Source organism: Neovison vison, chromosome 3 (genome assembly GCF_020171115.1).
Source record: "Neovison vison isolate M4711 chromosome 3, ASM_NN_V1, whole genome shotgun sequence".
NCBI lineage: Eukaryota > Metazoa > Chordata > Mammalia > Carnivora > Mustelidae > Neogale > Neogale vison.
Window position 1 is genome coordinate 26,802,595 of NC_058093.1, and position 27,888 is coordinate 26,830,482.

The window sequence follows — 27,888 nt, forward strand, 5'->3', positions numbered from 1 at the left end:
TATTTATATGAATTTGTATGAATAACCAAGTAATTAAAAAGGAAAAAACATAATATAATCCCAAAAATGAAGTAAATTTAAATGCATAAAAATAGCCAACTTATCAATTGAATGTTCCTAAATAGAAGAGTTTTGGCTTCTCCCATTAGGCATTTGTATGTCTTCAGCATGCATTTTGGAGAACATTTTATTCTGAAAATTTCCTTTGGGCATTTTTCTCTGCGGGTCTCCAGGTTTCTGAATAAATGTGTTCTTGTTATTATGTTTACAAATCACACTTGTACTTCAGTCAACCATAGTTTATCTTTGGAGGATAACTAATACATTACATTTGCTACATTCTTTATTCTAGGCTGGATAATCATTAAGGTAACTAGATTGCAGAAGATGCTACTTAAAAAATGTAATTAGACTTTAATCACCTCTATACTGTTTATGTTATTTCTGTATCTGCCACTACTTTTTCCTCACTGATCACAAGGGGCAGTAATTTGATTCCAGGGAACAGTATATGGAGGCTTGATCTGGAGTATGCATGTATTGTTAATGTATGCGTAGGGCTAATTTCAACTTGTAGAAAATGAGGCCCCATATGCTTAACTGATGTTCTTCTCTTGTTCTCCAGGGTTCCGCTATGGAAGTGATATCGTTCCTTTCTCTAAAGTGGATGAGGAACTCATGAAGTATAAATCAGAGGGGAAGTGCTTCTCTGTTTTGGGATTTTGTAGATCTTCTCAGGTATGGCACTTACTCTTACTCGTTGGCAACAAAAGAAATGAACTTTTCTCTTAGTGTTATTTAGGAGGGTATGCTTTTAGTTGGTCCTTTTATTTATGATGTGTATTTATTTTACTTTTAGATTTGTTTGAGTATAGTTTGGGGATTAGTGTCAACTATCTTCAGTTTTTGAATAGAGAAACCAAGATACAGAAAAGTCGAGCTGTGTTAGCATGAATCAGAACATAGTCCATTGAGAGTCACTTCTTAGCTTGGCTGTCAGTCTTGGCTTACAGTAGCCTTAAAGAAACATCATTCAGTTCTCTGCTACTGTGCTGCTTTCTCTAAACCGTTGTGTGTGATAGAGTGTCTTAGAGGAATGAAGGTCTGCTTGGGTTTTGAATGACCCCAGGTCTCTTAGAATGTCACTGGTTTATGCTGGGCATCCTTCTCTACACCCAACAAAGAGGTCTAGGATCTGAAGCCTGTCCTTAAGTCATACATTCTTTAGACACCGATGCAGAGATACACAAAACACATAGCTGGAAATGTGGTACCTCACTGAGGGCTCTGGGCTATCATATACTACTCTAGAAAGGGCTATTAAAGATTCCTGGAGATCTTAGATTAAATGTTCTTAAGGTAGGCAACCAGAGAAAATGAATAAGCATGTCTTGTAGCGTATGTTTTCTAAGGCTCTACAGGGATAAAGCAATATTTGTTGGTTCTAAAGAAATTCAATTGAGAATTGTAATGAAAATAAATATTACCCGGCATACTGGATTTGAGCTTCTTCGTGTTGCTCTGGGATATAGTCTCTATGCTTTGGTGTTAGAATAATTCCACAATGGTACAGAGATGTTTTCCATGATATGCCCGAACTGTTGGGTGTGTTTTTAAACTTCTTAAGCTGCAGATTGGGAGTACTTACTGAAAGTTGATATGATTTTAATGGCAAAAATACTTTTTGGAAGTTGAGAGTTTGTAACAATTCTCTAACAAATTACACTAAATACATATTTCTTAAAAATGAAAGTATTCACCTTGGAAGTTCTACAGACTTAAAACTTAGGTTGTTAATGGCAGTGCCTCTAGGTCTTTCCAGTGAAGCAGAACTTCTGTTCAGGCCTGTGTGTAAAAGCTGGCCTGTTGGAAAGTGGGTCTGCCTAATTCCAGTTAGCTAGAAAAGACCTATCCAAAACAACTGATCTGAAATTCATCACCCGAGTAACTGTGCTCAATGTCTTGGCTTTAGAGGTGGGAGGGCAGAAGAACACTAGAGGGGCGTTGCCCTATGCAGCACATGGCATGTTCTTGAGCTAAGCTCCAGGGTCAGGATTACCTGGAGCAGAGAGAAGTTGATCTTGGTCAGTAGATGCAGGGGGTTGGTTATGATGCTAGGAACTCTTGAGTCTTCATTTCTAAGCAGGTATTAGTGGTGCTGTTTTGATTCCTCCGATACCCTGCCAGAGAAGTAACTGAACTAAAAGGGGGACAGGAGGACATGCAGTACTTACTTTTGGTTTCTCTATAGTCTCCTGTCCTCCAGTATGGCTCCTGCCCTTCTAAGTAGTTCTTCACTCTGGTCCCTTTGCAGTTTAGCAGTGCTTCGTCTTTGCTCTTGGGATGAAGTCCAAATTGCTTAACTTTGCTCACAGACACTTCACGATATGATCTTTGCTACGCTAATTTTGCCCCTCTCCCCTCATGCTAGGGTACTGCCCCTACTCTATGTTCTTATGTCATTCCAGACTCGAGTCACACTAGTGTCTCTGCCCAGCACACTGGTGCTAGACTTTTTTGTTAGTTCCTGTGCATCCTTGAAGTCTTGACCTGGGTGTCACCATCTGCAGAAGCCTGCCCTCACCCTTCCTGACCAAACTGGGTGCCCTGTTCCTGTGCTCTCAGGGCCCCGAGCTAGAATGCTGCACTCTTGTGCCTTTGCAGTGCGGTTCCCTAAACCTGCGGGGCAGTTGGTTTCATATTTGTCCAGGCTCCTCAGGACTAGACTCTGCCCTGTTCATTATTGTTTATAGTGCTCTCAGAACAATGCTTGGCATGTCCTTGGAATTCAGAGATGTATTGTGTTTAATTGAATTGAACCTCAAATAAAAAGTTGTTTCTAGTCCCCATGAGTTTTTTTACATTTTGAAGAGAATTTCTTAGTAACTGTGGCACAATAACTAGGAGAATAAGAATTTCTTAGTAACTATGGCATAATGGCTATAGGTGTTACTTATTATGGATCAAAACCATCTGTTTTCCTGACTTAACTCTTGTAGGTCCACAGGAGATATTTTATGGGAAATCAAGTCCTAAAGGTCTTTGCAGCAGCAGATGATGAGGTGAGTTGACAGTGGGCCTTTGAGGTAGTGCCTCAGAATTGAATGTCATTTTAAGTGAGTTGTTTGGGGCTTTTATGGTTTAAAATGAGGTTAATTCCTGCAACAACAGTGGGAAAGTTCACTGAGCTTAACTCTGAAAATGGAGAAATGATAAATGAATTTGTCACAGCGTGAGCACAAGGCCTGAGGACATAGTCCTGCCGCTGGAGACCAGGTACGTGTTAAAAAGAACATTTGAACAAATGCATTTACATGTGGGAATCTCCTGGTCAGATGTTGAGGAGGCTTGGGGTCAGGGTGACATTTTCATTGTCATTAAGCACTGAACATTTAGTGCTTAGCTTTAGCATCCTGGAGATGAGTGTTAGTGATTCACTGGGCCACTTCCCTCATTAAGAAATTCGTCTTTGTCCTCTTCCCTCTCTCTCTCTGTACTTTTTTCCCACCTCCCCAGGAGATTCTGTTTTCAGGCTGGTTTTAGCCCGGCTAACAACCCGTGACCATCGCATCCTGCCTGGTCATATCTGCCCTCTCTGTACATGTTTCCAGCCTCCAAGCTGGAACTTGTCCTATCGAGATATTGATCTTAACTGGGATACGGCAGTCTCGTGTCTGCTTGAGACCACCTAAGCAGGGATCCAAGTTCCGGATATATTTGCATTTGAAGTTAGTAAACTGGATGTCAAAGGCTTGTTGGGGTGCGGGGAGGGCGGTGGTGGAAGTGGTCTAGTCCTCTTTGTCTCCTTTTCCGCTTTTTCTCCTCACTTCTGAGGAGTACCTGACTGCTGATCTAATGAGTGGCCGTGCCATTACTGGAACAGTTAACTTGGGAGAATTGCTTTGTTTCCTGTCAGTACCGAATGGATTTGTCAGAGCATAGTAAGCATATGTGAATCTTAGTTTACATGAGAATCCTTGTTCATGGATTTTTTTTCCCCCCAAGTCAAATCCTCTTGGGAATTACACATTTGTAGTATATGTTGTCATCATAGCTTGACAGCATTTTAAACTGAATTTTAACTCCAGCTTACCATTCCTGCACGTAGAAAACTCTGATCACTTCATGTGATTGCCAGTATGTCATAAAGACTCTTGTCAACATCTTTGTGTTATGACCTATGTGATTATCTAAACTGGCTAGCTAAGGGCAGCCTGTGGCATGCATCATTCCAACCCAACCTCATACAGACCCTATAGATCATTGGGTTACTTTGAGGTCACTCAAGGGAAAAAAAAAATTCATCTGCTAATGGCAAAGGGTCACTCTTTGGTGTCATTCTTGATGTCCTACTCAAAGGACAGTACTAATAATGGGAGCTACTAAGATAGGCAGGGGGGGTAGGGAAGTTATGTCAGGTGATGACTTCCAAGAAAACTTTGTAGTTCTGAAAGAAAGTATTAGGGACCTGGGACGTCAGACATAATAGCCCCCTTCTTACATTAGAGGATTATCATGTGGAATAAAAATTTAACTAGTTTTCCTTCCAACAGGTGGCAGTTTTATTCAAAATAAAGAATTATTTTTATCAAAATGGTTACTACCTCCAGGTCAATTGGTTTCTTGTGAGACAGTCAGGTCTCTGTTCCTGAATATTTCTCAGCAGGGTCTTTATTTGTGCCAGTCAGATTTGGGGGAGGGAATTTCATCATCATGTGGGTGGTTAAGCTAGATAAATACTGTTATTTTTCAGCTCAAATATTCTATGACTCTGTCAATTCCTTTTAAAAATATGTTTTCTCTGGTCATTAGCATACAATTTTCTTTTATAGAGAATCTATACTTGCACATAATTTGTACTGTGTGTGGAGGAGGAGAAAAGGAAGAAAAGGAAATAGAGCTGTAGTTGAGTTCCCACAGAGGTAGCATTGTGTTTACAGTGTCACAATCATTCCTGACCCCTTCCTTCCTTCCTTTAATATTCCAGTTGGTTCTGTCAAAGGCACCCAGATAGAAATTTGCAAATAAATTGGAAGTAAACTTGTCCTCAGACTCCCATTGTGTGTGCTTCTCTGGTCTCTAATGGGACTTGCTAGACTGTACACATTCTGTATTTGGTACGTATCTCACTTGTGCTAGTAAAGAATGTATGAGCTCAGTGAAATCAGGGACTTACCTTTGTTTTCTTACAGGGTCTAAGACTGTGTAGCAAAGAGTAGGCATTAAGTAAATATTCCGTGAATTGAACTAAAAAGGTAATGAATCTGCCACAAAACCTTTAGAGGATTTTGATGACAAGGTATTGAGGTCATAGGTTTTTGGTGGAGGAAATGAAAATGTATGTAGCTAACTTGGATAAAGAGTAATTATAATACTGAGAAAAGTTCAGACAGTGTTTGGGGAGTTACGGAAATGGAGAGACTAAAGCAAATCTAAAATGGTGAGGGTATCAATTTACTGGGCCTTGAGAATAGGTTAGAAGCTCCAGAGACAGAGATATGGAGAGGGCATTCTAGCTAGGAGGAAATTTTAAGAGTAGAAAGCTACAGAGGAGGGAGAGTATAAGATTTGTTTAGGAATAATGGTCAGCTAACTGAGGCTGGGATAGTAGAACCGCTGGAGATTCTTTTAAAGATTTTTTATTTATTTATTTGAAAGACAGAGAGAGAGTTTGCATGTATTCTTGAGCAGGGGGTGAGAGAGGGACAAGCAGATTCCATGCTGAGCAAGATCCCAGTTGAGCAAGATTCCAGCTCGGAGCTCATGATCATGACCTGAGCCCAAATCAAGAGTCAGATGCTTAACCAACTGAGACACACAGCTGCCCTGAACCATTGGAGTTTCTTATGGAAGGGAATGACGCGATCAGCTCTGTGAACTGGAGAGGCATTGATGCAAGAAATAGATTAGAGAAGAGAGAGGTAGAATTAGTAAAATTTGGTAAACACTTGAAGGGGAAGGATGAGTTGGGTGGCATTACTGAAGACTTTGGGCTTCTCATTTGGTTGTATGGGAGGTAGAGTTCTTGAGGTAGGGAGTACTGGAGGAGAATGGGGGAAAGATAGTAGTTTAGTTTTGGTCATAAACAGTTTTAATACCTGTGATATACTACCAGCTGGTGGGCAGTGTAAGTCTGGATCTTAGAGTTTTAAAGCTGAATATACAGATTTTTGATTCATCAACTCATGGGACTGGATAAAATAATTCCCAAGTAGAGTTTCAGAGTGAGAGAAGGTGAGAAAGGCCAAGACCAGCATTTCAAGATGAGTGGAAGAAGAGAAGAGTTAGGGGAGGAATGATCCACAAAGTAGAATAATCACAGAAGAGTATTGTTTCCGATGCCAGTGAGAAAGTGCAGAGAAAGGGGCATGGTCAGATGCTGCTGAAAGGTCAAATGAATAGAATGGGAACCAAGGATTGGCAGTTAGGAGGTCATAGCTGACTTCGGAGAGTAATTTCAGTAAATAAGATGAGGGCAAGAGCTGGATTAGATTGAAGAATAATTGTGTTCTAAGCTGTGAAAACACCAAGACCAACACCATTTGGTGAAAACACCAAATTTCATGAAATTTAGAGGTAAATGGAAAGATATAGATAGTAATTTATGGAGAGAGGGGGCCAAAGAAAGATTGTGTTTAGAAAGGCTGAGACTGGATGGAGTTTATTGGGAGGATGAGGGTATGAATTGAGAGACGAAAGATTGAAGTGATGACAGAGAGGAGACATATAATGAAGTAAAGTTCCAGAAGAGCTTACAGATAGTGTGATCAAATGGAGGTGTGTACAGTGTGGCCTTGAAGTAGACAGAGGGGCACTTAAGAAATCTGAAACAGGAATAAGGTGGATAATGATTTTTTTTTAAGGCTCAGTATAGTTATTTTTCTTTACTGTATAATCATGTAGATAGCATAGCATAGTTCAATTAAGAAAAGCTATTCTGGGACGCGTGGGTGCCTCAGTGGGTTAAGCTGCTGCCTTCGGCTCAGGTTGAAGCCGGAGTTAGGCCCCTTCAGCTGGGGTTCTGGGATCGAGTCCCGCATCGGGCTCCTTGCTCAGCGGGGAGCCTGCCTCTCTCTCCGCCTCTCTCTCCGCCTCTCTCTCTGCCTCTGCCTGCCTCTCTGCCTGCTTGTGTGCTTTCTCTCTCTCTTTAAAAAAAAAAGAAAAAGAAAAAAAAAGAAAAAGAAAAGCTATTCTGTTATATACATCTGAATTTATCTGACCAAAATATGCAGGAAAGCATTAATCAATACATGATCAATATATATTTGAAGAGACTCAAAAATCAATGTGAACCAAGCATGAATGGCTTTTTAGGACCACTGTTCTAAATATTTTCATTCTGGAGACAGCCAGGAAATGAGTTAGCAGAACTTCTTTAACGTCTGGCATGAAAAGGATCCAGAAAAAAGAAGTTCATGTTTTATCTATTTTATTACCAGTTTCAAATTATAATACTAGTAACTCCATCTGAGGCTTTGGAAACACTAAAAGTACTCAGTGTTTTCCTGTTCGGTCTATATATTTGATCTAGTTAACAACAGTAAGGTCCAAGAGTAATTTTTATAAGCACAAAACTTACTCAGAACTCAAATTCTTTATGAAAATGTTATAGCACTAGAGCTCAGGAGTTTGCTATACTGATAATCTGTAACTGTCAACGGACACTTTCATTTTCAGTAGCATTGATAAGAAAGCTATAATATAGGTTGTAAGCATAGTAGAAATAATGTATAGTTTAACGTACAATTTTAAAGACAAAGGACTTTCTTTTTCTTAGGTAAAAATCTTGTAAGTACAGCTGACCCTGGAACAGTGGACAAGGGTAGAGAGTGAGGGGGTCTGACACCCCAAGCAGTCAGAAATCCAGTGTAACTTTTGACTCTCCCAAAACTTAACTACCAGTAGCCTACTCTTGACTAGAAGCCTAACCAATAACAGCACTTAATATGTATTTTGTATGTTGTGTGTATTATATACTATATTAGAGTAAAGTAAGCTAGAGAAAAAATGTTAGTAGGAAACTCATAAGGAAGAGAAAATACATTTATAATACTATGAAAATCTGTGTGCCGGTGGACCTGTGCATTTCATACCCATGTGTTCAAAGGTCAGCTGTATTTAGGTGTGTTGGGGAAGTTCACACACACTGGCTCTGTGTTCATGCAGTGGCTTTCTTATCAGGCAGCAGCAGTGGCACTTTCCTCCCTGATTCACGCTTTGGATGAATTGGACATGGTGGCCGTAGTTCGATATGTCTATGACAAAAGAGCTAATCCTCAAGTTGGCATGGCGTTTCCTTATATCAAGGACACCTATGAGGTAAAACCCATAGTTCTTTCATGTTAATTTTTTTCCATCAGTTCCTTTATTCCAAGTAGTGCTTCTCAGCTCGTAATGTGCCTGGGAATGATTTGGGGTTCAGATACTGTAGGTCAGGAGCGCTGCCCGAAATTGTACATTTCTCACAAATTCTCAAATAAGGCTGACGCAGATGGTCTGTGAACCACACTTCCAGTTGTAATGAAAGAACATAAATGTAAGGAGCTTATTATTAAACCAAATCAGTGAAGGTGACCTGTAACCTTCTGCTTGTCCAATCCAGTGACCTCTCAGTTCTCACCCTTCTTGACTTTGCAGAACCTGATGGGGATAGAGAGCACCCTTACTTTTACAAATGAAGAGTATGGATAAAGGTCAAGGGTGGTCCTTTCAAGGACCTTTTTTGTGGTCCTTGAAAAATTCAGTTTATTTGGTGTTCTCCTGTTGAAAATACAGGCCTAGATTCTTGACCGTCTCCTGTTTCTCAGGGAACTTTCTGTGGTAGAACTGGAAAAGAGAAGGCAAATACCTTGACTTCCCGATCAGCCTTCCAGTCACCATGACTTTTCCATTTGTTGTATTGGTCACACATTTTGCAGGTGTTCTGGATAATCTTTCTGTTAAGTATTTTTTTATGTTTAATATTCTTGTACCGTTCACGGTTGTATACAGTGAAAACAGAAAGCAAAGCAGTACCAGACTTGACTTGTCTGATTTTTGAAAATACTTTTGTTGTACCACTTGCATGGCATTTGGGACCAGCTTTGTATTTTTTCCATTAATTTGGTTTCTGCTTTTACCTCCTCTCTTTCTCCTTAGTGTTTAATATATGTGCAGCTGCCTTTTATGGAAGACTTGCGACAATACATGTTTTCATCTTTGAAAAATAATAAGAAATACATTCCTACAGGTGAGTTTATTTTCATTTTGCTCGTTAATTGGCTCTAAAGGCAGACTGTCCTTGGGAAATCACCTGCCTGTAGTCACTGGGGCCGGGGGCCTCCACAGGGTAGAATTTCTTGGACTCCAGCCGTGCTCAGGCTCATACACAGTGGTGATGAAGGGGACGCATCATGTTTTTTTGTAGTGGGGATGGGTTTGCCCTGAACTCTCCAAACACTGTCTGGTTTCCCGCTCTGACTCAGAGCTTGTAGCTAGGGAGCAGCTTGTTGGAAGTGGATGTGCATTCTCTAGTGCCGGACCAGTTTGCCCTCTGCTGAAGTGAGCTGACGTGCAGTGTCAAAGCTGTGACTGTAGTGTCCTACGTAAAATATGATGTAACTAACTAAACCGAAAAGTTAAGTTCTGTAAGTTCCTTTTTCTCTTTGTTCTTTCTTTGCAGTTTATACTAACCCTCCAGGCTGCTTTGTTCCTTGCTTCTAGGAGTTACTTTGAGCGTGATGAGAAAAGGCCTTTATTATGCATCTGGCGATGAGGGTCAGGGTGCCGCCTGGAATGGTTCACACAGGTATCAAATCCTATCTTAGTCATAGTTTAAGACAGCTGCAATAAAATATCAGAGTGGGCTGAATGTAGAGAATATATGTACCAAAAAGAACACAAAATAGTGAGTAGATGTTTTGGTTTGAAAGTTTAAATCTGTGTCATTGTAGGACTAGGGAGTTGTGAGTTGAATCTCAGAGATGGGTTCTCTGTTTGTTTTTTTGGTTAGATCCTTGAGGAGCAGTGCACTGTAGAAAAGCTGAGAATCCAATAGGCCCAAGGGTTTGTCTCTTCACCTTCTAGAAATGAGTCCCTCTGCATCATGGTGGGGCCAGGCATGGACTTGAATGTATAGAAGCCTCCACTGTGTTACAATATTATTTCTCTCCGTGTTGATAATTTCAAACATTAAATGAGTAGACATTTGAAAAAGAGAACTTTGTTGAGAAATTATCGCAAGGACATAAATCATTCGCTGGGGATCTAAAATGTGAAGTATCTTTCAGTCTCTTGATTTGTTTTCTGTGAGTTTGCATATTTTTATTTGCATGTTGCCCATTGGGAAATGGATTGTTGAAACTGTTGGACCGGTGTCCCAGTAGCTGTTTACACAGAGGTGTCCTGATGCTCGTTTGACGTAGCAGGTGAAAGTCCCCGAATGTTCACACACGCAGGTGCAGCTTCCAACCTGTTGCCTGGGGAGCTCTGCGGTAGTCAGTTTAAGATGGTGATGCCATGCCAGTGTCTGAAACCTCCCCTGGAAAGTCTGAAAATGGGATAGAAACGTATCAGGAAAAAAATCTGGAGTATGCTCTTTCATTTTGTAGTACAAGAGATACTTGAAAAGATGAAGAACGGAAGCACAATGGGCTTTTTAGGAACTGCTTACTCTTTTCTACCTTTTGCCTAATAGCTGTGAATGATCCAAAAACAGTGCTTCAGCTTTTAACAGCTGTATGAATCAGCAGAATGGAAGCTACACAATGGTGGTTTAGGTAGAAGTGTTCTGGAAAGCGTTCCCTTTTATCCCCATTGCCTTGGACTGTTTCATTTTTGTTGCATTGGTAGATTTTTATAGAGAAGTACTTGCTTTCTGTTAGGTATTAGGAGAGAGGTAGCGAAGATGTCATGTTTCTGCTCTCAAGGATCTTACAGTTTGAATGGAGCGGGATAAGACATGGGTGCAGGTGTGCATACAGGCTGTGAGGTCTGTGAGGGGAGAGAGCTTGTTCTGACTTTGGGAGAGTGGGAAGGAGTCCACTCCCTCGGGTCTACTGGTGTCTTCCCATTAAGTTTCTCTGTCTTCCTCTTAGTTACCCTGCTACAACTTATAGGAAATCCTTGTAAAGCTTATGTCTCATCACCAAAGGTATTTTCTTTTTCTTCTTCATGTTTTTCTCTTTTAGCTAATTACTAATTTTTTGAATATCACGAACTCATTGAATACTGAATATTTTGAGTCTCCATATAGATACTGGGTTTTGTATGTCTGTGGTGCTTCCACTGGAACAAACTTTTTGGCTTTCGGGATGATATTACACTGCAGAAGTTCACTGAGTGGACCTAGGAGACCAGCTACTCTAAATAGCTCTTTTACAAAAGAGAACACCACGACTCAGGTTAAGTGACTTGCGTAACTAGAGACTACTTTCTGGCCAAGCCCGGACTGTATGTAACCTGCTGGTAATCCTGGATCTCTGAATGGAAGGCATTTATTTTAGTGAAGAGCAGTGGAGGTAATCATTTTCCTTTGTGTACTCTGTTTATGCTTGTTTTAGAGGCTCAGTTGAGTGCAGTAGATGCCCTGATTGACTCCATGAGCTTGGTAAAGAAAGGTGACAAGGAGGACACCATTGAAGACTTGTTTCCAACCAGCAAAATCCCAAATCCTCAATTTCAGAGATTATTTCAGGTAAGAGAGAAAAGATGAACCAGTCTTTTTGTTTGTTTGTTTGTTTTTAAATGAGAGAGACCTGAGTGGAAAGTTAGTGTAATTGGCCGGTCCCCAACAAGCGTCTTTGTCCTCTGAGAGCTTCAGTTGCATTATTTAATGGAAGTATAATAACCTTCCTCTAAAAAAGATAAAAATACTCTGAACTGTTAGGAAGAAAGGAAAAAAAAAAAAAAGAAAAAGAAAAAAAAGTTAGGATATTTGAAATATTATTTTTCAGGGCACCTGGGTGGCTCAGTTGGTTAAGAGTCCTTCAGCTCAGGATCAGGTCATGATCCCAGGGTCTGGGGATTGAGCCCTGTGGGCTTCCTGCTCAGTAGGGAGTCTGCTTCTCTATCTAACCCTGCCCCCTGCTTGTGCTCTCAGACATTTTCTCTCTCTCAAATAAATAAATTAAAAATGTTTAAAAAGAAAAGTTCTTTTTCTGGAGGAAGCCTAGTTTTCTTTCTTTTTTTTTTTTAAGGGATTTTTTTTTTTTAATAAAAAGCAGATTCTTCTTTTATGCCTTTTCTAGGATTTCCTCCTCTGTTTTATACAAATGAGACTTTGCTTTGTTTTTAATATCCAGATAGTTGGAGAATTTTATGAACTGGATAACAATATTAGAGAAGAAGTTTTTCAGTACCACATCTGTCAAAATTTCATAACTAAAGTTAGTATGGAGGTCAGATCAAAAGGTTATAGTATGAAATTATTAAAGAGTATCTATAATATAGAAAACTTTAAAATAGGTATTTTTGAGTATTGACTTGAAGGAGTTGGAAGGTGGAGATTGGATTAAGGGAACCAGAAGGCTGACAAGAGAGCTGACTTGTGCTAAAACAGGGGGGGGAATGGCCTGAAGGACTATTCCAGTCCCAGGTGAAGTTGGTGGCAGTAGTATAGGCCTTTCTGAACCCCACAAAGCTGACAGACCTCACACGCAGCTTTTTCAGTCATGCTCTTCCCCACAGGGGCGTGGAGGACCTACTCTTGCAGGGGTGGGGAAGGTGAGGGAGAGACCACTGATTATCCCTTTCTACTCCTTTCTCAGAGCATCTTTAACTGTCTCAAGTCTATATCAGGGCCTATTGTAATTTTAAGGGTTCTCCTACTCAGAAGAAACTGCCTGTTTTTTTGATGCTTACATTTGCTTTAAGTAGTGAATTAAAATCTTTTCTTCTAAAATTAGAATATAAAGCTTAACATGGAAAAGGCTGACTCAGTGACTTCTCCAGTATTCTAAGTATAGTCAAGTATACACTACTTATATAAACTTCTTTGGTGTTTTTGTCAAGTGGACTTCAAGACCTGAAGCTCTTTGTCATTTGTGGGAAGGGAGGAGCAGACCACTTGGTGTGGAAAGCTTGTAAAAGTATCTGGTCACTGTAGTGAAAAGTGGAAACATCTAATACTTGGTAGATTTATCTCAGGTGGGTTCTGCCTGCCTCAATATGTGTTTATTGGGGTTGATGGACAGATGACAGGCTGTAAGCACAGGTATTTGATACCTTTCAAAGCTGCAGGCACTGGCAACTTTGATTTTACAGCTTACCATCCTTGCTTTCTTTTTTTCTTTTTAAAGATTTTATTTATTTATTTGACAGACAGAGATCACAAGTAGGCAGAGAAGCAGGCAGAGAGAGAGGAGGAAGCAGGCTCCCCATTGAGCAGAGAGCCCAATGCAGGGCTCGATCCCAGGACTCTGGGATCATGACCTGAGCTGAAGGCAGAGGCTTTAACCCACTGAGCCACCCAGGCGCCCCACAGCATTTATAAATTGAATTCACTTTTCTTTTTTAAAACAAATATTTATTGAGGACTAACATTGTGCCATGAGCTAAAGATAGAATAAGTTCACTTCTTGAAAGGAGACCCCTGCCCCCAGAAGAGTGAGAGGAATGGAGATGCAAGGCCAATAGGTACAACAGTGATGGGTGTAAAACACTGTGGGGAAAAGATTCTTACAAGTGGGTGACTGAAGGGAGGCTTCACTGAGGAAGAAAGGGGGTGTGTGATATAATGGCGACATGGCAGGCAGAAGTAGTAGCATGTGCAGAAGCATGGGGGCGTGGAGGAGGTCGCTGGACTTGGGGACTCCCAGATAGTTGCACTTGGCTGCAGAATAGGCTGTGTGGGGCGATGATGGGAAGGGGGTCAGGGAAGGTAAGCGGCAGGTGGATTGTGAGGAGCCAGTCCCCTGGGTGTTACCCTATAGGCAGTGGCAAGTACCGGCAGGGTTTTGTCAGCAGGTGGGTGACAGATTTGTAGAAATGGGATTTGGCCATGACGTGGAGACAGAGCAGAGACCCATTAGAAAAGATGCAGTGGGCCCTGGGAAGGCCTGAATTAAATAGTGACAGGGAGAGCAGAGAGGGAAAATGTGAAGGCAGAGGAACTCAGAATTGGAGAGAACAGGATCTTAGCTTGGTTGAAGAAGTGTGGAAGGATGGCCTCACTGTCAATGACAATGGGGAATACAGAATGAACAGACAGAGAAAGCAGTTTGTGTATGTTTGCAGGGGTTAAATTTGAGCTGTCGGCTATCCCGGTACAGGCACCCAGTGGGAAGTTGGAAGTAGAGGTACAGAGCCCAGGAGAGAATTAGGGACTTGAGAGTCCTCTTCGTTCATGTAGAAATAGAAGTGAATGAGATCCCCTGGGGATAGTACATTGCATGAGAAGAAAAGGGAATGGAGTCCTGAACACCAATGTATGAGTGAGTAATTAGGGATAGACAGAAAAAGAAGGGTTGTTAAAAGACAAAACGAAATGTTCCTGTCACCACCACCACCCCCACCCAAAAAAGTCAGAGAGGTTGAAAGAACTAGGGAGAAGCTGGTGCCTTGGAAAGCACAGGGAGCGAAGCATGTCCAGAAGGAAAGAACAAGTCAGATGCTGCACACTGGCAAGTGAGGGTGAGCACATGCTGAGGGCCCTTGCTGACTGAGGGCCGGGGGCAGGGGGGTGGGGGCGCCAGTGGAGTAGGGGGGCGGGGACCAGTAGTGGCACTGTCCAGTGCTGGGGGAGAGGGCTCCACTGAGGGAGGGAAAGAGAGAGGGGACATGGGAAGCTAACAAGGATGTGGGGTCCAGGAACGTTCCCTTTATAAATGAAACATTTCATAGCTGAGAGGAAATGAGCTGGGAGTAAGGGGCAGAAGGATGGAGAGGTTAACCATCAATTTGTTGGCAACAGGTTAATTTAATTCTGAATTTTGAAAAGAAGTGCTGAAAGATACATTTTAGGGGAAGTATACCCTAACACCAGCCTCTTATTAAATCATTGATACAGTGTTGGTAAAATCAACATATTGGTAGCTTATAAGCTAACCATGTGGCCTGTGGATTTTTTTTCCTTTTTCAAATTGTAAAAATCACATGAAGTAAAAACAGTTTGTAAAAGAGAAATAAATTCAAGATTGTAATCTCAGCTCCTCTATTAAAAAGTGTTACTTCCTCATAACTTCCAATTTTAAATGAATTGAGGTTTTTTGAGTGAATGAATTTGATAAGTATCTTGCTTAATTTTATCTAAAACATATCCTTTGAAAAAACCTGAGTGGTTGATGCTTTAGAACACATCCTGTAGGGTGATGACACTGTTTGAAAGAATTGCCTGGAATTCATACTGAAGATCTGGAATATTGTTCGGTGGGGCGGTTGGGTAGGATATTTGTCCATTGTTTGCCCTACTTCTTTTCCCAGAAATGTCAGTTGAATATCGCAGAATCTTCCAGAACAGTCTGTTATTTGGGTATTGGATTACTGCTTATATCTTGAGGGCTTTCTAAGCTTTGTAGATAATTTAATGACCTGAGGGAGAGCACTGTGAATTAAGAATCATGCACAAGAAGGTTGGGGGTAGATTCACAGGGTTTGGGATCACTTTGGTTTCTCCTTTTGCTTCACATTAAACGAGTTGATGTTATTGTTGCTCAAGGGAACGTTGAGTAATTAGGAAAGAGGAAAATGGGAATCAGACTCTGAGACAAATGAATCTAATATGGAGAAGGAAGAGTGTGGTTTGGTGTATTGGGATGAGGGGGTGGCACATGAAAGTTCTAGAGGATGTCAACTTAGACAATATTTACTATTTAAGCTGCAGTTTTTTGTTCTTTAGAATGGATACGTCAGCTTACATTTTCTACAGGGTAGGAAAACAGTGGGGCAGTAGGAATCATATATACCTTGGGATATTAAACAGTATTTTGAATTATAAGAACTTTCCAGCTCTCTAGGTTTTTTTTTTTTTTCTTTGAAATTACCAATGTTTAAGTCTTTGAAGGTGGGAATAATAGGAGTCTTGTTCTCCAACTGAATTTTGGAATGTAGAGCAAAGGAAAGAAAAGGTCATTGAATTGGTAGTTTCATTTTGCTTACCTCCTTGTACTCCTCCTGCTGCTTACCTTCCTGTGTTCCTTTGATAGTATTTGCTTTTCTGGGCAGATGCTAGCATTCACAGCCAGAAAGCAGTACCAGGGACTGAGTGTAAGTGGTTTATCCAGGTCTCCACTTACTGGAGCAGGGCAGAACCAGCCCTAGACTCTATCCCAGCCTTGTTCTTGGGACCGCTTCCTGACACTCGTGTCAACAAACAGAGTCCTAGGAAAGAATCCTTTATTCCTTCCATGGGTACCTGTTGCCTGCTTATCATTGCCACCCACTGTTTTGGGTACCTGACATTCAGCAGTTAACAAGACAAACAAGATCTCTGCTTTTAAGAAGGGAGGTTAAATAATAAGTGATAAGATTGATAAGATAACTTTAGATAATGTTAAATGCTTTACAAACTAGAAAACAGGGGCACAGGAAATAGCTGGGCGGCCGGATGGGAGTAGAGGGGCTCCTTCACAGAGTGTCAGGTTGAGCCTCTCTGAGGAGGCGATATTTGAGCAGAGAATAGAAGGATGAAAAAGGGCCAACTCCGTGGAGATCTAAGGGAAGCCCTATGAGGCAGAGAGAGCGATAAACACAGGCCCCAAAGGCTGGGCCGCACTGGCATGGGGGTGAAGCAAGGAGGAGCCTGGCCTAGTTGGGGTGTGAGAGGGAGGGAGGAGAGAGGAGGGAGGCAGATGAGGGAAGCGCTGCGGTGTGTGTCATTTCTTCAGGTGTGGGAAGGGCTTGGTTTAAGACCGCTCCGGCTTCACAGTATGGTGGAAATGGATTCAGGGAGACCCGTTAGAAGGTGATCGCGGTGGATCCCACGAGAGGAGATGGTCCCCAGACAAGAGTGATGGGAGAGCATGTGGACAGAAATGGATGGAGAAGAGCCCAAACTCGGCACTCTGGGAGGGTTTGGGACAGACCAGTATTCTGTCTTTCCTGCAGACTTCCTCCTGGGACTCACTGAACTTGGCAGCTCCGCCTGAGCCCCGTTTCACCCCCCCCAACACATCGTCGTCTAAGATTATGCAAGGGAGAAAGCAGTCTGCTGAGGGGAGCTAGAAGGATTAGACACTTCTGGAATGATGGGTCTTAGGGAGACTCGCCTATCGTCCAGGTGGTAGAAACAGCAGCCTCTTTCTGTAAGATGAGCCTTTTCTCTAAGAGGCCTCCAGCTGATGTCGCTTCCAGGCTCAGAGCTGGTGTCCTGCTAACCCAGGTGCTTCCAAGGCCACGTCTTTGTTCCCTTTTGCACGTGGTAGGAATCCTGTAGCCCTCGCAAACTAAACATGCAGGAGCTCTGATCAAAAATTGCAGTGAAGTCATGTATGATGTCTACATCTGCGTTTCAAAACCCTTCTTCCTTTTCCACAGTGTCTGCTACACAGAGCTTTACATCCCCAGGAGCGTCTGCCCCCAATTCAGCAGCATATTTTGAATATGCTGGACCCCCCCACTGAGGTGACCGCTCAATGTCAAATTCCGCTCTCTAAAATAAAGACTGTTTTCCCACTTACTGAAGCCATCAAGAAAAAGGATCAAGTGACTGCTCAGGACATTTTCCAAGACAAGTAAGTACTCGATGTAGTTGCACTTGACACTGGAGCATGTGAGACTGGGCAGGTCTTAGAGGACCTCTAGAATTAAGGGTTGCCTATGGGTCTGTGCTTGAAGGAGGAAACCTTTTGATGTTTGACCCTTGCATTGAAAGTAGTTGTTTCTCCTGTCTGTCCATTGTAGATCTATTACCCTTACAAATTCACCTGGAATTTCTTTTTTCCTTCTTTCTTTCTTTTTTTTTTTCTATCTGGAATTTAGAGCTGTCTTCTGGGTTGTTGATATTTTGATCAGCATCACAGTCTTGGTGATTTATGTTTAATGGGAAGGCTAAACAGTTTTTGAACATTTAAGACTAACCTTTATTGTTTTTAAAGTAGGGTGCTGGGAATGAGAGGACAGGAGTCAAGGTCATAAGGTTTTTCAGTTGGGGGGCTGGCTTCCGAGAATAGCAGTGAGACTTTTGGAGGAAAAGTGGGAGGGAGGATGAAAACCTAGCTCTTTACCTGTGCTCGTACCGTATCAGTGATGGACCTGGGTATGCCAGGAGGAAGGGATTTGTAGTTTAAGGACTGCAAAATGCTTTTCCTACGGTCAAGCTTTGAAGTAGCTGAATTAAGTTTTTTCTCTCACAGATTCTGTTTACAGTCTGTGTCAGTTTCCATTCAAAGCAAAACAAAAACTATAAGAAGTTATGGTTGATGATTCAGAATCATTTGGGTGTATAACATTGATTTTTGCCAGGTGTGGGTTCAGTTATTGGTGACTTTTCTCCCCAAATCAAAATGATCTATTCATTTCTTTAGGTTACATTCTAAGAGTCAGTTATAGACCATAATTTTTTTTTCCCTTTTTTTTCTTTGATTTCTTTCCCACACATGTATCTTTATTGACAAACTAAAGCATATTGTTTGTAAATACCCCATTGGAAGAGTACGGAATAATTTTCAGAAACCATCACAGGGTTCTGTAAATTATTAAGTTATTGAAATACTTTCCAAGTTGAATAGAAAGCTGTGCATCATCTGTGACTCTTTATAGAGGTTAATACCCCAGGCCTTGTCAGAACTGAAAATAAAACATCATGGCATTGGTATATTCTATCATGTGTGTTCCTAACACATCCTGGAGAGGTGTTTCTTTCTCTTTACACAGGAAGACTGTCACTATAAATCCACTTTCCTTCTCCTCTCCTCAGCTGGTGTATCCCTCTGGATTGGGATTTTAAAACAGCTCTGTGTACTTCTGAGGCCCTTTCTGCCCGAGACAGGTTTGCTGTGGTTTCGCTGCAGTCATGTGGCTGTTCTCTCTCTGCGTATTAAAGCTCCAGTTCATGATCCTGATTACCTTCTGGTGTTGTGGGAAAGAAATGGGCCGTTTCTCCCTCCTCTAGTTGATTAAAATGTAAATTAGCTGGTTAAAAAACATACCACGAAGGCCAGGAAGACTGTTGTTCTGTGATTTGCTCCCCACAGTGATGACACCTTCAGCTCTGTTCCTCCTGCTCACTGTTTGAGGAAGCCAGAGTGCACGGGCTGCTGGTGCTCTCCTCCCGTAGTGGTTTGCGACAGGGCCAAGTTATGGGCTGGGGGCCTGGGAATTATCTCGCTCACACACACCTACTCACATGCCTGTTCTCAGCCCTTTCTTCTCAGAAATCTTCCAGGTTTTTAAGAACTGCAGAAATGACTCATTTAACAAATATTTATTGAGTCGTTCCTGTATTTATGAAGAATGACTCAGTCCCTTCTGCAAGGTTCTTAAACCCCTCAATTTTAATGATGTGGCTTCAGTCAGCTTTAGAGGTGGTCTCCCTACCAGGGAAAAATTGCTAACAACAGCCATGTTTTTGTGTCTACTCAGCACCTCCATATTCACAGTACATAGTTTCATTGTAGAGGTGAGGGGCTAAGATTGGAGAGTGGGCAAATGTCTGTGAGGAGGTGTCAGGCCAAGACAGGAGTCCTGAGCTGGGAATCACCAGTTTTTATTCCAGCTTTGACACTCTCGATCTGATTCTGGTTAATTTACCTTTACAAGAGTTTCTCTACATAAAAACAGCCTCATCTCGAGATATTTTAACCATGAAATTACAGATACTGAAGCTGTTTGAACTATTTGAAAGGAAGGCAGGAGTCAGAACCCAAAGCAGTAATAGTATCATTATCCAATAAAACATCAAATATTTGAGAAGATCTACTACTCATGCTGGACCTATTGAAGCCTGAGTATTGGGTGTGATTTCATTCATTTCAAGAAGGTAAGAGCACCACCTGACAATGTAGTCCCAAAATGTACTTTTACCCCTACCATATGAAAGCATTGCCTCTCTCTGTTGCTGCACACCCTTGAAACAATAATGTCTCTTGGACAGGGAACTTGAATGTGAGAATTATGACATTGGAGGTCTAATCCTGTTTGTGCATCTAACTTCTCTGTGATCTTGATTTCTTTTTGTCTCTGTGCAGATACAGTCTAAACTTTTCTCCTCTTTTCAAGTCCCCTAAGATCCTCCCCACATACCCTCAGCGACCAGCCTCACCTGATTACTGGTAGAGACCTCGGACTCCAGAGTCCGACAGTGTGAGTTGGTCCTCTCGCTCTGCAGTGTGACCGTTGGTGCAAGCTGCTTGTCCACCCTAAGCCTCAGTTTCCACCTGGGTAAATAGGGTTGCTGGGTATAGTTCTCATGGAGTTGTCGTGAGGGTTAATTGAGTAATATATGCTGTTGACTACTGGAGGGCTAGAACCCAATACAGTGCCTAACACATAGAAAGCATACAGTGTGGGTGAGGAAACGATTTACAAAATCTTTGTCATGTCCCTGGCATGTTCGAGATGACTCCGATGGTGATAACAATGTCCTAAGGAAGATAGAGGCCCGTAGGTGGAATGCGTCAGTTCTGTGGCCCATTTCCTCTAAAAATATACCTGTGCTGCATCTGCCTTCACTTATTTTCCCTGTTTCTTTTTTTTTTTAAGATTTTATTTATTTGAATGAGACAGTGAGTGTGCATACAAGTGGGGGAAAGGGACAGAGAGGGAGCGGCAGACCCTCCACTGAGCAGGGAGCCGAATGTGAGGCTCAACTCCGGGACCCTTGGATCATAACCTGAGCTAAGGCAGACCCTTAACCAACTGAGCCACGCAGGCACCCCTACTTCCTTCTTTCAGGTCTCAGTGGAAGGGTGTGCCTTGTCCTATCCAAAATCCATCCTTCTCACCTGTATCCTGGGATGTCATCTTCTGTCTCATCTGATGCCTTAGTCCGCTAATAATTTCCTCCCTCTCTCTGTATTTTCATCTTTTCCCTCTGATCAACTCCTTTGCCTCTACACATTGGGATTGTATTTGTTTCCTCTAAGCCAAAATACAATCATGCTGTCAGTTTTCTCTGTCTGATTGCTGCCTGTTATCATCTTTTTTTCTTCTATAAGGTAGGCATATTGGAAGAAAAGTCTGCACTGCTGCTTTTCCCAGCCATTTCCCTGCAATCTGTCTTCCATAAGACACTAACTGTGAAGTTTCCTTCAGCCTGACGGTCCTTTCCTTTCCTAACCTCCTAGTAGCACTTGACATTGTCAGTTATTTTCCTCCTTGGGACTCCTATATCTTCCTTAACTTTAGCTTCTCCAGAATTTTCTTTCTAAACCTTTGCAGTTTCCTCTAAGATGCCTCTGGGGTCTGCCACCCCCCCATCCCCCACCCTGTTGCGTCTTAAGTGTTCATGTTCTGTCCTGTAGGACTCCTCAGAAAGAGCTGACGTGTCTTGGACACAAGTATGTGTGTTGTAAACATGCCTTACCTGTGTGGACTGTCTTGGCCGTCTTAGGGAGTAGATTCTTTTGTTAAGTCCCTCTTAAAACTGAGGACACTGAGGCTTCGAGAAGATAAAAAACTTGCCCAAGATCACAGTAGGTTAAATACTGGGAAAAAGGGTTTACATACAGTCTGACTCCAGAGCTTACCTTCCCAACCATTATGCCATGTTGCCTTAGCAATGCATGTCCCCAGACCTTTTGTTACTTCACGTACAGGTTTTCAAAAACTACTGAGTATCTGTCTATTCTCATATACTTCCATCCTGGGCTCTGGACATCTGAAGTGTCTGTAGATCCCTCGTGTTCAGTGTGTCCGGAAATGACTTCATCATCTTCTGTCTCCTTCCATGCTCCCTTCAAACCCTCTTCATGCTTTATTCTGTGTTTCAGTGAACGACACTTAATTTTCAGGGAGTCAATACCTTTCCTTTACTTTCCATGTCTAATTGGTTTACCAAGTTGTGTTAGCTTTACCTCAAACCTCCTCCTTTGCTTCCGGTTAGAATAGTGGCTAATAGCATTGATTTTGTAGTCAGTCATCCAACTCTACGTTGGATCTAAATTGAAGCATTTCCTTTCAACGGTGATAAAAATTGACAAGTTGCTCTGCGCTATTTGAGGTAACAAATAGGTACCTTTCAGAGCCCTATGGGAGAGTGGCTGAGAGTACAGGATTCCTTGTGGGCCCCCTTACTAACTGTGTGCTTTAGACAAGGTCAGGCACTTTTGAACCTTGGTTTGTTCATTTGTAAAAGGTCAGTAATGAGAGCTCTCTATATAAGGTTGTTGTGAAGTTTAACTGAGGTATTTTAAATGCGCTTGGTGTAGTAACTAGCCTGTGGTTAATGTTTAAAAAAAAAAAAGTTAGCTCTTATTAGCTTCCCCTACTGCCATTGCCCTTCTACAGGCCTCAGTTTAGCATGCTTTACTGAGCTAAAACCTAAACTGATTTCCGTTTCAGGTCTTACCTATTTCCAATCCATCGTGTGACCTGAGTGATTTTTTTTTTTTTTTTTCAAACAAATCTGATCACATCAACACAGTGATTCTTAAATCTTTGTGTATATATGTGTGCATATGATGGACCCTTTCAATTATCTGATAAAAACTGAACCCTCTGTTGGAGTGGAGGGGGTGGTGGGAGGGATGGGGCAGCAGGATGATGGACATTGGGGAGGGTATGTGTTGTGGCGAGTGCTGTATATTATGTAAGACTGATGAATTACAGACCTGTACCCCTGAAACAAATAATACATTATATGTTAATAAAAAACAAACAACTGTGAACCCTCTCTCCCAGGAAAATGACCTAATATACTAAATTTTGCATGTAATTTCAGGTGATTCACATATTCCTTGTCACTATCCTTGGACCCCTGATTAAAAACCTTTGCTTTAGTGGCTTTCCATTAGCATTGACTTAAGATCAAACTCCGTTACACAAATGAGAAAACCTAGTAAGTGGCAAGAAAAGTACTTATTCATAGTCTAGCTCCCTAGAGATCCACTTTCTCCTTGCAGTTTCTGTGTCCGTGATTTAGGTACAGCAGTCCCCCCTTATCCATGGGGGGATCTGTTACAAGACCCCCAGCAGATGCCTGAAGCTATATATAGTAATGAACCCTATCCTTGCTAAGTTTTCTTCCTTTATACGTATTACATAATTACAATAAAGTTTAAGTTATAACTTAGGCACAGCAAGAGATCAGCAGCAATCATAATCAAAGAAAACAGTTATAATAATATACTGTAATAATGTGGTCCCTCTCGACTCATCTTTCCTGTGATGCTGTGAGATGATAAAATGCCTGCATGAGATGAAATGAGGTGAATGATGTAGGCATTGTTTCGTAGCGTGAGGCTACTGTTGACCTTTGGACCATAAGTCATAAAGAGGATCATCTGCTATAGTTGACCGCGGGTAACCGAAACGGTAGAGCAAGACCATGGATAAGGGGGAACTGCTGTTATTTCCTGTCCTCCTTTCTCACTGCTTCCCAGCCTGCCTTTCATGCCCCAGCCCAGTACAGCAACTGGCCGTCCTCTTAGAGGGACTTGCTGCTTACCACAGTAGTTTGTTAATCACTTGTTTGTATCTTTATCTCTTTTATTTGGCTGAATTTCCTGAAAGTGTTGGTTGGGCATTATATTTTACACATTTACAATCTAGAGCCTAGTATAGTGGCCAGCACATAGTAACAATTAGGTAAATGTCTGGCTAAATAGATGAATTACAAAATATATACATACTTTTACAAAATATATACATACTTATAAAAGACAATAATAAAATGAGAAAGAATAGTAAATTGTCCATGGTTCTGACATCCAGTTGCAGCAGCTGTTGACTTTTGTATGTCTGCTAGGGTCTTGCGTGGATGATTTCTATCCTTCTGGAGCTCAGCTTCCTTAGATAATTTTGGGATGAGAGTCATTGCCCTTTCCCATGAGAGAGAGACAATATTCATTTAATATATATTAAATTCCTAATAATGCTGTTAAATGGTTCAGTCTTGAGAATATTAACCATATTCAAATTTTCACTACTTTCTGCTTGGTGCCTTTATCTGCCCAGTCCTGGAGGATTGGTATATAGGTCTCTTTGTCCTTCCATCGCTAGAACCATATTTTGGAAGGTGTAAGAAATTCTTCATGCGATTCAACCTTGTGTTCTCACAGAACTTAGCGTAGGGCTTTTATATATTTAATGCTTCTTAACAGCACTGTATGCGGTGATTTTTATTTTTGGAGACTGTTGATGAGTAGTCATATGCTCATGCTCAGGGCAAATGAGTCTCTTCCTGAAATGCCGGATTTCCTTTACTTTTGCTTGTACTTTTCATCATAGTGTTTTCCTGAGGAGCAAACTGAAGACCAGCGAGGGGAGTCACTTACTAGACTAGATATTCTAGATATACAAGAATTAAAATACCAGTCAATACCTTTAGGGCAGCTTAAAGGGTCCAGGGTGAGTGGAAAACGTGAGACTTGAATCCATGAGTATTGCATTGCTCTTGGGAAGAAATGGGAAAGGTTCACTGAGATGGCTGTGACTTTTTTTTTTTTTTTTAAGATTTTATTTATTTATTTGACAGAGAGAAATCACAAGTAGATGGAGAGGCAGGCAGAGAGAGAGAGAGGGAAGCAGGCTCCCTGCTGAGCAGAGAGCCCGATGCGGGACTCGATCCCAGGACCCTGAGATCATGACCTGAGCCGAAGGCAGCGGCTTCGGCTGAGCCATCCAGGCGCCCTGGCTGTGACTTTTTTAAAAGGACTCCAGTTCTGACAGAATTTCATGCTTCCTTGTGCTTGGGCATTTTTCCTCCCATTTTTGCCATCCAGGCTTTGTGTGGTTATTTCTTATTCTGAATCACTCACCCCTTTTCATGTTTCCTGGTCTCTATCTTTCTGTCTTTACTTTTCAAAGGGAAAAAGGCAAGTGGTGAATGGAAAGATGTCAAGTAATAAAGGTTTGAATTCATGTTTGTGAGGCTATAATAATTACTTCAGTTCTTTTTTCTCACACTGAGAGATTCTTTATTTAAATATCATTGAATAAGCCAGCTTATGCCTCATTTTTCTTTGTTTTTAGGATAACCTCTTCAAGGCTCATTCTCTGAAGGTTGGGCTTTTGAACAGAAACATACCACGTTTAGAGATACTAGATCTTGGTTGCTAACTTTCCTTCTCATTCAGCCATTTCTTGACAGCTGCTTTCACCCCAGATTTATTATTTGTCTGGGAGAAAAATTCTCGTATCTCTATGTTCAGCAGCTTAAGGGAGCTTATAGGCAGAGTCTTTGGATTTGATTTTCTTCTCCTTTGCAATTAATTTGTCCTCCTCTTGACTTTTTAAGGCAGGCTGTAGAAGCCAGCATGTTACTTAAGACAAGATGTTTGATATGGTTCCTTGGAATCATCTTTCCCTTACTACACAGATGCTGTTGGACTGTTAACATATTGCCCAAAACAGAATTAGGTTTATAAAAGAACAAATTAAAAGGCTTTTTTTTGAAAGTAGTTTTTTATAGTTTAAGGACTTCTCTAAGAACAAGGTCTTGCATATTTAATTAGGGATGGTCTAGTAAGTTTTAACAGCTGTGAGTAGAAGCTTATAAAGCTGTTGCATACCTGGTGGATAAGATGGAGTATTAGACCCAAAGGTCATCCATGTCCATGGAAAGCTAATAGCTATCGATTCTGAGATAGAAGCTAGCAAATGGTATCTGAAGGGCAAATGAGTCTCTTCCTGAAATGCCGGATTTCCTTTACTTTTGCTTGTAGCTTCCTCTTTGGAGGGGGCTCTGTGCTGCGGCTACTGATTATGACTTTTCTGGCTCTGTGATGCAGAGCCAGGGCTGCTCCTGGCAGGCCTTCAGAAATTCTGGGCCTGTGGGGGGCAGGCTCCTTGTCAAGAAGAACTAAGCAGGGCTGTTGATTTTTGACCCTTGAAAAATAAATGTATACTTCACAGGTCAACCATGTCTGGTTTTAGTATTATTTAGTCTGGTTTAAGAGAAAAAAATCCATTTATTTTTTTTTCCAGCCATGAAGAGGGACCCACTTCTAAACAACTGAAGACTGAGGAAGGGGCGGCTGGCTTTAGCGTCTCCAGCCTGGCTGAAGGCAGCGTCACCAGTGTAAGCAGAACTTCCCCAGGGTGCTTCCGCCTTCCTGGAAGGTTGGGACTTGGGGGGTGGGAGGAGGATTGCAGCAATTTTTGTTCGTCCGTTAGTAATTTACTTTCTCAGGTGTCTCTAATATAGGAACCGTGTACCTCCTTCCCACACTGCTTCCTTTATTGTCAGGGAATGAATTACAGAAGTAGCTCCGTGACACATGTGCGCAGAGCACATGTAGTGTGCAGCGCCTGGAAGAGCTCAGTAGTAGCACTTCCGGGAGAGAATTTTTGGTTGGCTTTACTTTGCAGTAAACTCTGTTTAGTTAAAATGATAGAAGTGGAGGTTGATGAGAGGAGTCTTAGTCTCCGAATATGTAAAATTTAAGAGCATGACTCCTCCATTTCTTTTCTGATGTATAACTTCAGAACAGGCTTCACAAGTTTAAGATTTTCTCAAACCAGGGATCCTTTGACACTTTATTTAATGTGAGAAGGTTTTGGAACTTGAATGTATTGCCTTCTCTTAAGTGGCATTATTTTGAATCAGTGAACCTTAAAAATTGTCCCTTACTAGCCAAATGCACTAGGAAGGATAGTTAGCATTAAGGCATGCCTTTTTTCCACCCTAAAAAGAAAGGCTCCCAGGAAAACTGAACATCTTAAAATGATTTAGATTTTTATTTCAGTGTTTTACAGTAAAGGAAGAAAGATCATGACCTTAGTTGTTCTGAGAGCTTTTCTGACTGCTATGCCAGAGCCAACTGGAAACTTTTGCATTTTGTACCAAAGTTTACCAGGGATAATAGAAGCCTGTCATCTTCTCCCCTGTGAACTGAGTGTTACTTTGGGCCTATTAGGTTGGGACTGGAAGTTTTTGTTTTTAAGAATTTATTTATTTATTTGACAGAGAGCACAAGTAGGCAGAGAGGCAGGCAGGGGAGAGAAGAGGAAGCAGCTTCCCTGCCGAGCAGAGAGCCCAATGCGGGACTCGATCCCAGGACCCTGAGATTATAACCTGAGCCGAAAGCAGAGGCTTTAACCCACTGAGCCACCCAGGCACCCCTGTTTCTGTTTCTGGGGTTTTTTTGTTATTTTTTTTTTTTTTTTTAAGGAGAGGGTAGGACAGGGAGGGTGTGAGGGAGAGAATCTTTTTTTTTTTTTTTTTCCAGATTTTATTTATTTATTTGACAGAGACACGGCAAGAGAAGGAACACAAGCATGGTTAGTGGGAGAGGGAGAAGCAGGCTTCCCACAGAGCAGGGAGCCTCATGTGATCATGACCTGAGATCATGACCTGAGCTGAAGGCAGACATTTAATGACTGAGCCACTCAGGCACCCAGGGAAAGAGAATCTTAAGCAGGCTCCACGTCCAGTATGGAGCCTCATGCGGGGCCCGATCTCACAACCCAGAGAACATGACCTGAGCCAAAATCAAGAGTCGGTTGCTTAACTGACTGAGCCATCCAGGTGTCTCTAGGTTGGGACTGGAAGATTAAAGACCAGGATCAGGAAGTGCTATATAGTGTGGCATAGTTTCATCTTTGAAACTTCCCCCCTCGCACTATGGTAAATCTTTACACAATATCTGCTTTTATTCTGGGGGGACATGGGCAGCTTGGACATGTTTGCATGTTCTACTAGAACTTCAATGCCAAAGAGACCTCAGCAGTCCCCACAAAAGGGCATTTCAGCAAACCAAGTATCAGGCAGTATTCCTCGTGTCATCTTCCGTGGGGCGAATATATTCTGGACAGACCCCAAACCATAGAATCCTCCCCTTCCTAATTGGTTGGGTGTCTGGATGTACCAGC

The 27,888-nt window shown here is 41.7% G+C and overlaps 1 protein-coding gene across 1 annotated transcript in view; it reads left to right on the top strand.

Moving 5' to 3' along the window:
• XRCC5 (X-ray repair cross complementing 5) overlaps positions 1–27,888 on the top strand; it is an 87,025-nt gene that overhangs the window by 22,494 nt on the left and 36,643 nt on the right. The window contains exons 9-15 of the mRNA XM_044241568.1: positions 626–738; positions 3,000–3,062; positions 8,182–8,319; positions 9,139–9,229; positions 11,541–11,674; positions 17,452–17,648; positions 26,002–26,095. Of these exons, the coding sequence (XP_044097503.1) occupies positions 626–738; positions 3,000–3,062; positions 8,182–8,319; positions 9,139–9,229; positions 11,541–11,674; positions 17,452–17,648; positions 26,002–26,095 (830 nt within the window). The remainder of the gene's footprint in view (positions 1–625; positions 739–2,999; positions 3,063–8,181; positions 8,320–9,138; positions 9,230–11,540; positions 11,675–17,451; positions 17,649–26,001; positions 26,096–27,888) is intronic.